The 16,914-nt window shown below is 41.0% G+C and overlaps 1 protein-coding gene across 2 annotated transcripts in view; it reads right to left on the reverse strand.

Moving 5' to 3' along the window:
- eml5 (EMAP like 5) overlaps nt 1–14,666 on the reverse strand; it is a 43,254-nt gene extending 28,588 nt beyond the window's left edge. Inside the window, exons 1-4 of one of the 2 annotated variants that reach the window (XM_086049352.1) lie at nt 13,933–14,666; nt 5,441–5,600; nt 2,385–2,483; nt 1,948–2,016 (exon numbers count right to left, since the gene is read on the reverse strand). In XM_086049352.1, the coding sequence (XP_085905478.1) occupies nt 1,948–2,016; nt 2,385–2,483; nt 5,441–5,600; nt 13,933–14,129 (525 nt within the window). In that variant the 5' untranslated portion in view covers nt 14,130–14,666. The remainder of the gene's footprint in view (nt 1–1,947; nt 2,017–2,384; nt 2,484–5,440; nt 5,601–13,932) is intronic. The other variant, XM_086049353.1, reaches the window with a different exon arrangement.
- Nucleotides 14,667–16,914: the final 2,248 nt, after the last annotated feature.

The following is a 16,914-nucleotide window of genomic DNA, read 5'->3' on the forward strand; positions in this document are numbered from 1 at the left end:
GGGAGGAGGGAGCAGACTAAGCGGGCATTGTGGAGAAGAGGGGGTTAGACGGCGGAGGTTTCTGTGTCACGGCAGTTGTAGGAAGAGTTCAGAGCAGATAAAACAGATGAGATTGAGATTAAATTTATTTGATTCAATGGGAAGCTGTGGAAATTTAGGAGCAGCAAACACTGTCATTTCAATGCCCATAGTTAATCCATATTAATATTTCTACTGCCTCTCTGTTGCCTCATTTTTTATTTAGATGTAAACGTCAAAAGGTCCAGAACATCCGAATGTAATGTTTTGTCATTAACAAATGCCATCCCAACAATATTTCTTGTTTTATTTTCACACTGCTTTGGATGGCCTAAGAAAACATTCCTTACATGCATGTTAAAGTTTTTGATGAAACAAGGAATCCTAACGTGCCTGAAAATGGAAAAATGAACTCAATACTGATCATGCTCAAGAAACAAAGTTTGAAAAGTGAGCATTTTAACTTGATGCATTTGCATTCAGATATACAGTAAACAATATGAACTAATATTTACATCTGAACTTTGAAAAAATTTTAAATGTTAAAAGGTGTCCTTCTTTTAACCCATTAAGGACTGAATGGTTTTCAAAGGCGACTCCAAAGACGACCGAAAGTTTTAGAGAGATGTCTCACGAGAGGCTTCAGGCTTTAATGGGTTACACCACAATATCGTCTCTTTACTCGATTTCATATCTTATATCGTATTAGCCTGCCTCGCATACACCCACTCGTTCCTCTCACAAATCATTTGAATAAACAATTTAATTGGCTGAGAAGTCACAGGTCACTGTTAGCGCAATCTGTCACTTGCCTGTCATTTGTGCAGGCAGAGTGGTCTAATTCCCACTCAGTAACAGTTTAAGTTTGAATAGTTGTCACACTAATAAATGTTCCTGCGATTGACTGGTGACCAACGCAAGGTGTAGTCTGCCTCTAGAAGCCCAACGTAAGCTGGAATACGCTGCAGCTCACTCATGACACCCTAACATGATCAGAGTTGTAAATGCATGGATGGGATTGTGTGTTTGTGTCACATTGGAGGAGCTCAAATTCATCCGGTTAGTCCGTACATCTATCGCGGGATGACCTGAAAAGTTAACAGAAAGCGATACTGAATCCCATACTGAATCCCAAAATACTCCAAAAGTTCAAATAGACTAAACTTTGTCCATTTGGTTCCTTTTGATTATCTCTGCCTTTTTGTGTGTTTTTCCGAGTGTTACAGCATCAATTGAAACACATTACCACTGCACTGAAGGACAATTTATAACTAATAAGGAACATGCAGTATTTCTAGAAGTGATGAGAGGCGAAACATCCAAGACAGATTTATCCAGTTGCAATCGATTCAATGCCCTGAGAATGAAATGACCTGAACGTTAGTTACGGATGCCGCTGCCTGACATGACAGGCAGTAGACTAGATAATTCACCATTTTCCTCATGTTTTGCGATTTCATCCAGTGCTCTAAACTCCTTGTTGTTTCCTAGTGGCTTCGCAACAAAGGCAATACTCCAGCATATCCCAAAGGAAAGTTTGGCATTGACACCGTAGATGAACTCGTAATTTTTTTATTTTTTTATGTAAAATGTGAAAGAGACGCATTAGAGGCGAGCCCCAAAAAAAAAGATCCTAGAGCAGCTGCAGCTTGTGCTGTGGAGAGCAGTGAAAAGCTCAATGAACAGAGTCATGGTTCATCTTACAAAGACAACATTCCTTCCTCTCTGTAGATGCGACTGCTGCAAAATTGAGTGAACATAATGCGAGTCAGTGGCTGCAGTGCTCGTGTGTTAAAAACTCCTAACAAGAGATCTCAGAGATCTAAAACCAATCTACCGTCTTGAAAACATCTGCATTCAAACATTGCACACATCAAACTCGCACTTGTGTCAAACGCAAAAATGTGAAAGGCTCATGAGCGTCTGTACCTTGATGTGTTTGACTCCACAGCTTACGAGCTTGTTGGGCTGGTACAAATCCCACGATATGTCAAATATCTGCAGGGACAAAGCGATAGATACATCAGAGATGGGCATGACACTTCTATTGAGTGCTGATTCTTGAGGCACTTATTTTGCAGCTCTGCTCCTGGTTGTCAGATTTGTGGCAGACAAATGAAAGGAGAGAGCTTGAGTGGACTGTGTTAATGTGTGTGGATCGTATTAGAAAACAACAGCTGCCTGTGTCGTCATCATCATTGTTTGAAAAATCCCTTTTGATTAGCTGTGTGGTGTCCAAAATAGGCTTTGCAAAGCTCACAGCCTCATTTATTTGCCTTCATTGGACAGATCCTCAATTTTGCAAATGAGGGTGGTCCATGCTCAACTGCTAATGGAGGAAGGGGTGCATTAAAAATTTTATTTACCCTGTCTGTATGGCCCGGTGCTGCTGCCAGAACCTTTCCTCTCCTCCAGTCCCACACACAGATTGTGTTTTTAGAGTCCAAACCCACAGAAACCAAGCACTGCAGACAGAAATACACATGACATAAAATAACACGTCATAGAGTTTGTCGTCCAAATTACAAGGAAAATCTGCTCCTCTACCTCCACTGTGGCATGGCAGGCCACAATGAAAAGGCTAATAATAATGGCTACAGTGCAGAGCAGAACAGTTGTCCAGCCCCTGGCACTTCCATTGAGCTCATTGGAGTGTTTTTGCTGGAGGAGCCTCCTATAGCTGACTGAGTGAGTAGGCAGGAGCAGCCGAGCAGAAGTGAACATAGCCGCTCTTATGGAAATGCAGCTCCACTCTGCTGCCTGCTTGGCATGGCAGGGGATGTCCTCTTTGATCCACTGACTATAAAAAAAAAAAAAATCAGCCTTCGGATGACTCCCTCTTAACCTAAAACGTGTGCTGTTTAATGCCAAGCAGCATGAGGCCGTCGAAGCAAATATGCGCACACAATTGGGCTGAAAAATGCGTCACCATTTTAAAAACGAAAGTCCGATTTTATAGCAACGCTGGAGGGGAAAGATTTGGTGGGTCCAGAAATATCACAACAGCCATTTCATGTTTCCTCTGGTTGGCGCCACACAGAGACGTCTGTGCACATTTTTTAATTGCTTTTATATTTGGACTGGCTAATCACACCAGGGATCCCTGGGGAATGTCTTGACTTCTTTTGACTACAAGCGATGAATAAAAGCACCTCAGTGGGAAGCGACGTAGCTTCCTCCTGCTTTAAATACTGTCACTTGCCATCTAAATCCACAGCTAGTTAGCCATGCAGGAAAAGAACATGGGATTATTTCTCACGGCAAAATGCTGGGTAGAACTTCACTACAAGTGCTTGCATGAGAGACATGCAAAGATAAAAATCATGAGATGGTTTGTGCATACTACTCATCTTTAATAAGAGAGGACTTAAGTGTAAAATACCATACAGTCGACCTTGCACATTCGCAGTTCGGCAATCACGAATTCACCCATACATGGATTTTCCATGACGTGGTCCAAAAATTATTTTGGGGACTTTTGTGGCAAAATACTGTTTACAGTATGTATGCACATACTTTGGGAGAACAGTTATTTAGTTAAAGATTAAATCAACACTTTTTTTTTTCCATCAATATGTTCCCAGCAAGCCCACTAGTTGAAACAGAGCATTCTGATTAATATTGCGTTTGTGGAATAAGAGTTAAGCAGCAAAATCCACCCCTTTTTAGCCATCTCAGGGGGCGGCCATTTTGTCACTTCTGTCGACTGAAAATGACATCACAACGGCTGAGGTAACGACCAATCACAGCTCAGCTTCAGAAAACAGGTGAGCCGTGACTGGTCGTTACTTGAGCAATTGTGATGTCATTTTCAGTCAACAGAAGTGACAAAATGTCCGCCCCCAGAGATGGCTAACAACGGGTAAATTAACTCTTATTCCACAAATACAATATTTATCAGAATGCCTTGTGTCAACTAGTGTGCTTGCACAGAAGATATTTTTGAAAAAAATATGTTTGGGTTGACTTCCCCGTATAAGTTATTAAAACATTCATTCATTTGCTTCGCGGAGATATCGCTCTGGTCCTTGTGTGTGTCTCCTAATTGAAACCCGTACCACTTTCCTTTGCGGTAAAATACTGTGTATTTAACATTTACTGTACATAAGCGTATGAAGTGCTTAAAGATTATAGTTTGGGATATATTTGTTATATATATTAATAAACTATTAATATAGGCAGCTATAATTTTACTTAACTTTTGACCTGGGGGGTGGGGGGGGCAGTTATTCATCGCGGCCTGGCTTAGTCACATGTAGAAATGTAACTGATTGTCAAGCAGACACACGTTTTCTTGGTACAGGACTTTTTGTTCCTCAATAGTTTTTATGCATACACCTAATGTAATAACTAAAAAAAAGTGTGAATTTTTTTTCCTAAGGGACAAGGATGTGTTTAATAATGTCATTGTCTCAATTGTAATATGCCTAAGTGCAGCTTTCCAGACAAAACTGCTGTAGTAATCATTGTCATTTAAAATGAGTTCTGATTGTCCTCAACTAAGCTTAATCAGTGCACACTGCTCAGCCTTTTTGGCACCCTCTGAAAAAATACCACAGTGGAAAAACAAAACGCAGTCAGTCCTCTGACAAGGTTAAAGAGATTTGGCACCTATTCAATTCAGCAAGTTGACAGAAACAATCAGGGTTTCTAATTGTTTTTTTGTATTTTTTTTTTAAGTGGAAAAAAACTAGTCCAGAGGCAAATATCTGAACAGGTTTCGTAGAATTTTAGAGGTTACATTTAATTCGCAATCTGCATCAAATATGGATGCAATTTGTTTTGACATGACAACTACTGTATGTGTAGGTAGGCCATAGCATTTTACATCCAATTAAATTTTTGTCCATTATAGTCTGGTTAGAGCGTCCGCCTCACAGTTTTGATCCTCCCTGTGCGAATGTCGATTTTCTGAGGGTACTCTGGCTTCCTCCTACATTCGAAAAACATGTTTCGAAATAAGACTGGAAAGTGTCCGAGAGTGTAAATGGTTGTTTGCCTATACTGTATGTGCCCTGTGATTGGCATGCAACCAGTTCAGTGCTATCCTGCCTCTCGCTCAAAGTCACCTGGGATATGCTCCAGCTCACCCGCAATTGGGACTTCCTAATTTCCTATAAGCGTATGTAACCATCGAAAACATTAATAGCTCAAATACATTTTGAAATCGTCTGAGGGGGACAGGGAGTATGTAGAGTACGTGGTTCACATATAGTACATTGTTGCTGATTTTTAAGTAGCTGGCAGTTGATAATTCCCACCCAATATGCCAACAGTCACCCTGCATTTGCCGGGTGGTCATTCGAAAACCAAGCTCCTATACAAGCAGCATAGAAAATGAATGGCCAAATCCAAGTCAAATTTCACACCCCTGGTTAGGAACAAAACAGGTTTATATATCATTATAGTTTCCCAACTGTACCTGTCCTTCAAGGTCAAACGCCAGGCAGGCAACGCCATGACTGTGCACATCTTTGAGGATGGACACGGTCTGCACAGTGTAGGAGTCCCACACACAGATGTACGGCTCCTTGCCCACCTGCCCCGTGGCCACCAACACACGCTCAGGATGTAGAGCTAAACTGTAAAGAGAGCGGGAAAAGACAAAACAAACCATCCTATTAGCGAAGCCATTTCGCGTGCTTGTTGTTTGTCTGTGTGTGTGCTGCGAGCAAGCAAGACTCAGATTCACCTTCCAGCGGAAGCTACTGTGATGAGATGAACACATTAAACCCTTGTTGGGGCTCAACGGCAAAGGAGATGGGCAGCTTGACGAGGTGACATGGATGACTTAACACAAACGCACGCACGCACACAGACACACACACACACACGCACATAGCCTAGTTTAATGTGTGCCTGCAGGACTGAGAAGCAGTCAGTTTGAGTATCATGAATGAAATCGTCTCATTTGTTAAAACAGCACTGAGCAAAACTCTTAGGCCACCATTGTGCATCAGTGCTGACAATCTCAGTGACATGACTGGTGAGCCACTGACTCCTATGGAGTAGGATGTAAACATATGAATCCAAAATAGAAGATTAGCCTATTAAAATTTGACATTAATTGAAACATTTGTTTCCAAAGCTTTTATGCATCAATTCCACATTGTTCAACAAGAAAAACAAAGGTTGATATTCAATATAAGGTCAAGTTCTTTGTTGTTGCTGCTTTTTGTTTTGTTTTGCTCAGCACTCTTTTTTTTTCAGTTAAAAAGCATTCATTCTTACCTTTATATTTAATATGACTTGATTATAGAATTACCCACGTGACCGATATGATAACTGCATGTCTAATTTTTCTAACAAACTAACCCGTGCCAAAATTCGTACAGAATTTGACAAGTGATTATTAATTTATTGGTGCAAAACAAAGTTACCTCGATACAAGTGAATAGAATAAATCACCGGGGACTCCCGGTTCAATATGGCAGCTCTGCACATCCTCAAGTAGCTGCGGCCTCCTCTAGTGGTTATGTATCTATGGAAAGAAAGAGCGTCGTGCTTCTTCTCGGCATTGCGCCAATGGAGCTGCCACATGCTTGGCCCACCATGCACTTTGAGTCGCTTTTCTGGCCAATTACAAAGACTAAATGTCACACATATTCATTAAATATACTACATTAGACAGACTGTTGAACTTCAGCATGTGCAGCATTGTAATAAAACAGGTATATTGGCAATATAAGGACAAACGATCCATGTTTGCGTGGCCATATGAGGCACAAAAGATGCTCGGACTCATTGGTATCATTGGATTAAAAAAAGAAAATCAATGTAAAGCAGCAATGTGAAAAAGTAAAATGGAAAATAATTTATAATCGTTGTTAGGTTTTTTCCTTCACATGCAATGGAGGGGACAGGGAGGCACTGCCTCACCTGCCTGCCCTGACCACATGTCCCTGGATACTCTATATCTATACTTAAATTCTGACTTGTAAGAATACTCTGATCCTTCAACTCTTGATACCAGAATGTCATACAAATTAGTGTTGAGTATGCAGTTTGGCAGGTAGCAAACAGTATGTTTGCCTGAAGTGGTTTATTCACAGGCCTGTTAAGCTTTCCTGAAAACTAAACAAACAGTAAAGAGCAGAGCTGGGCATTTTACTAAAAATTTAGCCTCCGTTATTCGTCATCCGTCTGCAGCGTGGGTCAGTCATTTGCCTTTTTTCCGGGGGCGGGGGGTTTGTAGTGTCCATCTATAGGCCAGTCCATCTCCATTTTTAAACGGGCGCCCGTCAGCGAGTCCGACAAAACTTGATGCTAACACAAGCTAAAACACCATAGAGAGGCTATGAATAGCATCAATGTTGCAGTATAAATATTTAAATAATGAATACTCAACCACAATATATACAGACAGATTATACAAAACCTCTCACAGGCAAAAAATAGGATTATTCAAGGTGTAAATGGACCAGAACACAACTCAACTCAAAAAAGGCACGTTAAAAACAACCGCAGTTGTCACAAAATGCAGGACATAAATTGAACATAAAACATAGCTACTGATACAATTATAATACAACAATTGTATTTTTTGCATTGTGTCACTGTGATGGAGTGGTTCATTCGCCTGACTTTTGTGCATGCAGTGAGGGTTCAATTCCCATTCAGTGACGGTGTGAACGTGTGTGAATGGTTGGCGGTTTCTCTGTGTGCCCTGTGATTGAGTGGCGACTCAATAATAATAATATTATTACCAGTTTCAATGTGTCAAAATGACTTCAGTTACTGAAAGAACAAAGTGGTGACTAAGACTTTTGCATAGGGCTTTGCAGCCCAACATACGTAACAACCGCTGGCCCATTCACCTATACACAATTTTATCCGGGGGGTTTCCTAGTGTAACCAGGCATATGTTTGTAACGCTCTTACATAATCATCCCCGCTCTGCCAACTTGAAGCACTCCTGGTCTACAGCTGAGCAACAGCATGCTGCATAAAGCTGTCTCACGCCCCACCCATCCTTTTAGCAGCCGCCGGTCACGTTCCAGATTCGCTGGGAAATTCATCCTCTTGCTTTTCTCCTCATGGCCTATATTATTCCACGTTGGTAGAGAGCTCCCACCATTGTAATCAGAATGACTGTTTAGCCAAGTGCCCTCTAGAATGTTGTTAGAACAGGTCCATAGAATTTAGGAACTAACCTTACAAGATGTCAAGGGGAGCGGCGGCAGCCTAGTTAGTACAAACCAGCTCAAGATTTTTTTCATACATTTACTTAAATCTGCCCTCATGCTTTTTCATCATGAGCTTCTACTTTGAATTGGACGTTCTTTAGCAATATTTTATTATAGGATGTGGAACATCCCAAAAAGGCAGATTGGGTGAGAAGATCACCCAGCTCTTCTTCTTCTTCACTTCTCTGTGGAAGCTCTCACCCACCTGGCATTGTTTCTCAGCTCACTTCTTTACAAATTACATAATCAGAGCAACGCAGCTAAAAATAATATTCAGACACGGAGACAAGTAATTGGAACACTTTGAGATGCAGCGAAATCAGATAAAAGGTGAGCAGCGAACCCGATGAGTCTTATAGGAAAGAAGAAATTGAGTTTTACTTCATTCACTTGAAAAAAAAAATAGCGTGATATAAAACAGCAGCTTTGAGATTTACCAGCATTCTCACTTCATGAGAATTACTAATACAAGCTGCTAGAGTCGTGTTACAATTGGTCATGTATTTTATATTATCTTTTTAAAATGACAGTTAACATCAAAAAGTGACATTGGGCAACTCGAATATTTTTTTTTTAGGGTTTGGGTTAGAGTTAGGTGTTAACATTCCCTTGAACTGATTCTTCATGAAAGTTAAAGTATTTCAAATTAATGTGTTAAATATATAAGCATGGTGAAAATGTAAAAAATATTACTTAAATATTGCCTTGTAGAACTGCTAATAAAATATTTGATTAGAAACGGATGGTTATTCATTTTTTAGGGGGAAAACGGTTTTCCAAACAAAATTCTGAACAAATTAGAGGCCAACCAGCATCCTTCGGTTCAACCTTGAAAAGTTAAGTATTTTAGAGCAAAACTCGTTTTAATTGCATGCAAATGCATTCCTTTGCCCCCCAACAAGGGACAACTCATGTCCCCACCTCCTGTTTGTCCGTGTAACAGCTTGAAGCAGAAAACACTCCGAGCCGCGAGACAACAAAAGCTCTTGTTTCACTTACCTTCTCTCAGCTAAAGCCCACACTAAATACCGCAACGGACAATTTAGCCTGCGGACTAACGCCACGGTCCTCCCGATTAAAAATAACGGCTGCTTGATGCAGCTGCTTTACATATGCAACACTTGCCAAATAGTGCATCAATAAAACCTCCAGTATTATAGCTATAGGTAAGTAACGTGCACAGGAAGGTGATTCTGAGCATGACAGATACATGGCACAATCAACCACGAGACATAAAGTCATTGATCCGCGCTGGCACAACATCACGTTGTGACTCCCAGCACAATTGAAAGCAAAACACTGAGTCACAATCTCCAGCAGTGGTTGGCTTTGTCTGCGTTTGCCTTCATGTGATTTAAAAGGAGGTCAGGATTAAACCATTTCTGGGGATATGTATGGGATTTTTCCAGAGGTTTGTCATTTTTAATCCAGCTGCCCACCAAACCTTATCTGAGACACCTGCCCATGCGCTAGGTACTTAAAACTAAAAATAGAAAAGGCAGATTGGACAAAAAAACTATTTTAATTTTAAATTATTACGCATACTTGCATGTATTTGTGCTGTAATTTGTTCAAGAAAGACATGACTTAATCTGAACCAAAGATTCCGTGACCATTTAGGCCAGGAAATTAGGGTGATGTGCTTCTTGCTGGGAAGTGTGCCAAACATGCATAACATATGGGAGATGGGATTTGAAGGAACCTCCGGGCCCATAAACATGTAAATTCCATAACTCTGGCTGTGCTTCATTCTAACGTTAACAATATGCAGTAGTGTAACAAATCAATCAATCTTCAATCTTTTGCAGAAGTATATGGATGTTTTTATGACATATCCTTCATACACTTAACAGTGTATTGGAAATAAAATAAAGATACGATTGAATCAACAACCCTGAGATGATCTATCATGAGGTGCAAATCAGTCGTCACATTCAAGAACAGGGAAGCTAAATTACACGACATAAAAAACATAAAATAAAACAAATAAAAATCGGATTCTTTGGACGTATTAAACCAAGATCATGTTTAGATCGTTGGGGATGGGGAAAAGAAAAGAATGGAGAAGGAAAGCAATACTTCTTGATTCAAAGCATCCCACAATCACATGGAAGAAGCTTGTACAATGGCTGTGAATGAAAGGGCTCATGTGTGTTTATTGATGTCATTCATGTACCTGCTGTGAGGTGCAATATGATTAATTGCATGGCATATAGATCTATAATCTCTACATACAATCAGTCACATGCTACAGAACTGATTGTAAGCCACATTACAGTGACCCTAAACATACTGTACCTTCACTCCATACACAATGACAAGTTCAGAGCGAAAAGTGCTTTAAGGGCTGCATGAAACCGGGCAAAGACGCAGGTTTGGCCACGCCTGATATAGTGCCTCCATAGTGGCGAACGCTGCAACTGCAGTTAAAACATACTGCTGCCGGAGAGGAACATGAATTGCGTTGTGTTGAGCAATATCAATCGCTCTGGCTGTAGGCGGCCACCTTGCAATTTTGAACGCAGGGAAAAACATGCCTACACATCACATGTTTGAGTTGCGAAAGTAAACCTGCTTAAGTCTCAGGTGGCTGGAATATGTCCCACCGGTTCGTCACGGGGCTTCCCATACAACAACGAGAGACACTTGCTAGCTCATGAGGTAACCAAGGCTCCTCTTGACTGACAAATGGGATTTCCTGAAAATTGCATTTTCAGAGCAAAAAATATACTGTAACTAGCTAGCTAACTGTGCACTGCAGTTGTAGAAATGGGACAAGTAATTATAAGTAAGTAACTTGCAAGTGCAGGGTAACCTCTGATGAAAAGCAAAGCGCCATGTTCTTACTGCATATAGTGGTGAGGGGGGGGGGGGGGGGGGGGGGTCACAACCCAAAAATAATAATTTGGAAAACTGAAATGGTGAAAACCAGTTTAATGCTATAACTCCATGATTAAGTACTCATAGTTTCAGTCTTTGCAATTTTTTCAGAAATTATCTTCATACATTAGTTTGAAGTTTCTTTTTTACCATGCAAAAAACAAAATTCCATGGAAGTGGGAATTCTCTAAAAGAAACTACAATCCTGTTTTAAAGAAGAAGACGAGATGAACGTCGTAGTGCTATCATCCACCATCCATACGTGTACAGTATAATGTATTTAGAAACAAATCAAGGACAAGCACACAAAACAAAAGAGCCATTTTATGACATGTACTTTTCATAAAGTGTATAGTATGTGAAAGGGGCTTTCTGGAAAAAAAAATCTTTACGTTTTTTTTTTTCCACTCATTGAAACAGAATTACACCCATTATCTTAAAGCAGCTGTTATGAGAAAGGAAATGAAATGAAAAGCAGCCCTGTCAAACTCTGCTACAACTTTTATGTTCATGTTTGCCTCTTGGCTCCCCGCTAGTGCAAATTCACACGTTTCAGTCGCTCAACACCCATGTGAGTTGCTTCGCCCACAAGGCAGAAAGCGTTTGGTATCACTATAGTCCAATGAATAATGGAGCAATAGCCCAGCTGAGAAACGACAGAGTACAGTATATATGGCTAGTTATCTCCAGGCCAACACACGCACACGTCAACACGAGCACTGGAGCGTTGGACACATGTTATTGTTGTGCGGCATGCTGGGAGAGCCGCGACAAACATCAGTGGGATGATGCAGCATTGTCTTCATTTGATCAAAAAACAGGAGCCTCAATGTTTGATGAGCTTTGACAACGCACACAGAGTCCAACGTGTGCAAAAAATGCAGGCCTTTTTATGCGGTCACTTAAGTACCATAAATGTGTACAAATATGATGATGCAACAATTGAATGTTTGTTATTAATTATAGATGCACATTTTAAATGCTTGTTGTTGTTTTTTTTACAACAGCTCCTCTAAAAGTTTTATAAGAATCGCTGTTTATTATTTTTAGACAAATTCATAGACTTTTGGAGGACCTCAACATGACATGACTCACCTAAATTCACAAGCTTATTGAGCTATGCCATATGTATGTGCTAATGTGGGCCGACATGGCATCCAAATTTGTTAATAATTTCAAGGATTTGCCTGGAAAAACGGGGTGTGAGATTTTGTGCAACGATGCTCACAGCTTTAAACATTTTCTTTTCTTTTCATTTTCTTTGCAATAAGTGCACCCCCACTAGTCTAAACAAGGTATTCTGATTAATATTGTGTTTGTGGAATATGAATTAAGCAAAATGTGAAAATGAGACCACCGTGCCTAAGGACTCAAGTAACGACTGTCACGGCTCACCTGTTTTCTGGGTTTGGTTATGTGACATTCGCAAGCTGAGCCCCTGGGCACTTTGATGTCATTTTCAGTCGACAGCGAGTGGCAGTACAAGTAAAAACGGCCGCCCCCTGAGATGGACATAATTGGGTGAATTTGTTTTATTAATTTATATTCCATAAACAATATTAATCTGAATACTGTGTTTAGACTAGTGGGGGCGCATAGAACACATTATTGTATTTTTAACATTTTTAGAAACAAATTGCAGGTCACAACAAACGTTCTCACAGGCTGTGTACCACCCACAGCCGTAAATTGGCATTAGCCACCACTGCATTAAATACTCAATAAAATATAATGGACTTTTTTTTAAATGGTATTAATCCATCTATTTGTCTAACTTTCTACCCATCTATATCTAGCTTTCCATCCATCCAATTAGCTGTCTAGCCTCTATCAACAATATCTGTTTATCAAAATAAAAAAAGAAGATGAAGAACATGTCACTTGTCTTCCATCGATCAATTTTGTATAGCACGTATCCTCATTAGGGTCACAGATGAGCTGGAGCCTATCCCAGCTGACTTTAGGCAAAAGTCGGGGTACACACACGACTGGTTGCCAGCCAATTGGAAATGGCTTATACTCATTTTGGTCTCAGGGTGAGCTAGAGGCTATCCATGCTAGGTTTGGGGTACAGGCAGGGAAAAACCCTGGACTGCTTGTCAGCCAATCAGACTTAAGGACAATTTTTGGAATGCGGAGGGAAGCATGTGTAGCCTGGGCAAGCATGGGGAGACCATGCAAATTCAATACAGGAAGGAGCCCGGTTTCAAACCCTCAACTTCAGAACTATGAGGTTGATGTGCTAACCACTCAGTCACCATGCCACAGTTCACAATGACTTTCCCCACACCCAGTGGACAAAATGGATCTAGAAAAATAAAATTGAGTGGAAGAAGTTCACAAGTACAACCTTGATTGACAGATATATACATATCGATTAACTACTGTAGATGCTGGTTTTTCTTAAAGTCTGTCCATCTATCTGTATACCTTGGGTTATCAAACATTAAAACATGTAACAGTGTTATAATGCTTGCTTAGCTCAATTTGCGAAAATGTTGGACATTTGTCTGCTTTACAATTAAAATCAAATACTACCCAGCTATAAAATACATTTAATTACAGTACAATGATTGCTCATGCAATGCATCCCATTAAGAGCTGTTAAAAGATGGCTTTATTGAACAGTATGGATTCAGTTAAACCTGATGAAATCATCTAGAAGGGTGGCGACAGACGGTTGAGGAGGGTGTTGTGCTGAAGTGTCCTTGAGCAAAACCACTGGAGCCCTCCACGCATTCACATGCACGTTACTTTAGTGCACCTCATAGGGATTCCAACATCACATCACGCAAGGTGACGCCCGCTTCTTGGTGAAAAAACAACTATTTTATTAAACGCACTTTACCTGATGATGTCATCGTTGTGGCCCAGGTAGAATTTCTGCTTGTGCTCTCGGGTGTTGTACACCACTCCCACGCCGGCCACGAAGTAGACGATCTCCTTGGCGGCGGTGTAGTAGAGGTTGTTGCGGCACTGATGTCCCCGGTATCCGTAGACCCACTCCAGTCTCAGGTGGCAGTTGGGAGCAGTCCTGTCAGCCATGTCCGCACTTCCGCGTGTCTCACGGTTTCTGTCACGTAGGGTGTCTCAAACAGTGGCATTCACCGAGGAGGATTTAATTTAAGCCCGTGGCTCCCATCAGTTCCCCGGCGTTTTCACCAGCCGGGGCGAGCGTAAAAATGTGCCATTTTTGGAGGTTGCAATAGTCCTTCAGTTTGGGTAGAACCACTCGTTGGCTAATCGAGAATCAATTTAGGAAGCTGAGTTGTTGAGAGTGGGAGTGGAAGTGGGCTCATACTTGTTTAGCTGCGTGTCGCGGTCCTCCTCTTCCACACAGGTCAAAGCTCCTGTCAAATCCTCCCAACAAAGATGGAGCTGCGCTGTTATTCCACAAGCTCCGCCCGCACAGATAACGGACAGACCTATTGTCCAATCAGAAAGACCAAAAAAAAAAGCAGGCAAAAACAGAGCTAATTGCATCCTATGCAACTGTAGCTGTTGTACCAAATTAATAGAAATCAAATCATCAGGTAAGATCACCAAAAGATTTGACAAAGATAGCTGTCAAACTACATACATTTTGAACCATCTGATTACAGCTGCATGGAAAGAGTGGTTAGTTAAAGAAGAAGTGAAATCAAAAAATGTCTTGACAATAACATGGTGTCCGCACTAGTTTAAACCAGGTACAGCATTCTGAATGTCACATGACCAAAACCAGAAAACAGGTGATACGTGATTGGTCGTTACCTGAGCCCTTAGGCCAGGGGTGTCAAACTCCAGTCCTCAGGGGCCGCCCTCCTGCATGTCTTAGAGGTTTCCTCGTCCAACACACCTGATTCAAACGATTGGATCAGAATCAGGCTCCTGCAGAACTTGCTGATGAGCTGATCATTTGAAACAGGTGTGTTGCGGCAGGGAGAGATGGAAAACAGGCAGGACAGCGGCCCTCGAGGACCGGAGTTCGACACCCCTGCCTTAGGCACTGTCATGTCATTTTCAGCCAACAGCAAGTAGCAAAATGGCCGCCCCCTGACATTTATAAAAATGGGTGGATTTTGTTGCTTAATTCATATTCCACAAACACAATAATAAGTGTTTAGACTAGTGGGGATTCATAGAACATAATATTGTGAAGAACATTTTGGACTTGACTTCCACTTTAATGCCAAAAGGTTCGCTTGTTAGCCGCCATAATCAGTCAATGGAAAAAAGTCTACACACCCTTGTTCAAATGCCTGTTTTTTGTGGGAGTAAAAAATTAAACCACCAGCAATTATTTCAAAACTTTTTCTACCATTAGCATTACCTATAACTCATATAACTCGAAAAAAGAACTGTAATATTTTTGGGAGGGAAAGTAAAAATAAAAATAAAAAAAGTTATGTGGCTGCACAAGTGTGCGTACAACACAGTACATGCAGCTAATTACAAAAACGGTCAAGTTCAAGCATGTTTTGTTCTTGATAATGTGACTAATTGATCGCTTGTCGGTCAGCTAACAAGCTAACGTATGCTTGTAAACTTACAGGTCATATCAACCTAATATATTAGATATTAAAATCAAATTCAATCCTGTGGTCCAATTTTACAATTTCTAACTTGGATCTGATATATTAAAAAACAAATAACAAAGTAATCATCCACATTACATTTAGGGATTTTTTATTGTCTTATTTGCTAAATGCAAAGAGCAAAAGATAAACCGATAGAAAGCCTTATCTGAGCGGGGTAAGCGGAATTTTACATTTTAAAATAATTCTCAAAATCAACTGAGTCCATGTTGAGACAGGACGGGGATACAATGCTGTGCACATCTGCCTCACGGTTGTGAGGTTCAGGGTTTGGGTCCAGCCTGCCTGTGTGGAGTTTCCATGTTGTGTACATGTTGTCACGCGTGGGTTCTCCGTGGGCACTCCAGCTACCTCATGCAACCTAAAAACATCCATGATAGGTAAAATTGTCCATTAGTGTGAGTGACAATGTGTTTTGTCCATATTTGCCCGGGGTTTGGCTGGCAACCTATCCAGAGGGTATGCTTTTCCAAAGTCAGCTGGTATATGATGCAATTCACCTGCACAGGAATCACGGGTAATATCTGATTACATGGATCTGTTTGATAATAATAATCTGATTAAACGTCATCTCATTTCGGATGACAATATAAATAATATAGTCATGACTACTGTTACAGTTGGAATGATCATGAACAAATACTTCTAATAAATAGCCAGCAGAACGCTAATTTAACGTAACTTAACAAGGCTTCAAGCAAGCAAAAACTGCAAAGACGAATATAAAGCTAAAATAAAGCTAAAATAAAGTTAATGAGGGCGGCACGGTGGTCGACTGGTTAGCACGTCCGCCTCACAGTTCAGAGGTCGTGGGTTCGATCCCGGCTACGGCCTCCCTGTGTGGAGTTTGCATGTTCTCCCTGTGCCTGCGTGGGTTTTCTCCGGGCACTCCGGTTTCCTCCCACATTCCAAAAACATGCATGGTAAGTTGATTGGATACTCTAAATTGCCCCTAGGTGTGATTGTGAGTGCGGATGTTTGTCTCTGTGTGCCCTGCGATTGGCTGGCAACCAGTTCAGGGTGTCCCCCGCCTACTGCCCAAAGACAGCTGGGATAGGCTCCAGCACGCCCCGCGACCCTTGTGAGGAGAAGCGGTACAGATAATGGATGGATGGATAAAGTTAATGAGGCTAAGACGCGCCCTCCTCTTTTGCATAACGAGGAAAGGAAACGGGGAAACAAGCATATACATCAAATATATTATAAAATTTAAGTTAAATATCTGACATATCTACCGGTACTTATGAATACAT

Source organism: Filicampus tigris, chromosome 13 (assembly GCF_054856515.1).
Source record: "Filicampus tigris isolate MCC_2025a chromosome 13, RoL_Ftig_1.0, whole genome shotgun sequence".
Lineage (NCBI taxonomy): Eukaryota > Metazoa > Chordata > Actinopteri > Syngnathiformes > Syngnathidae > Filicampus > Filicampus tigris.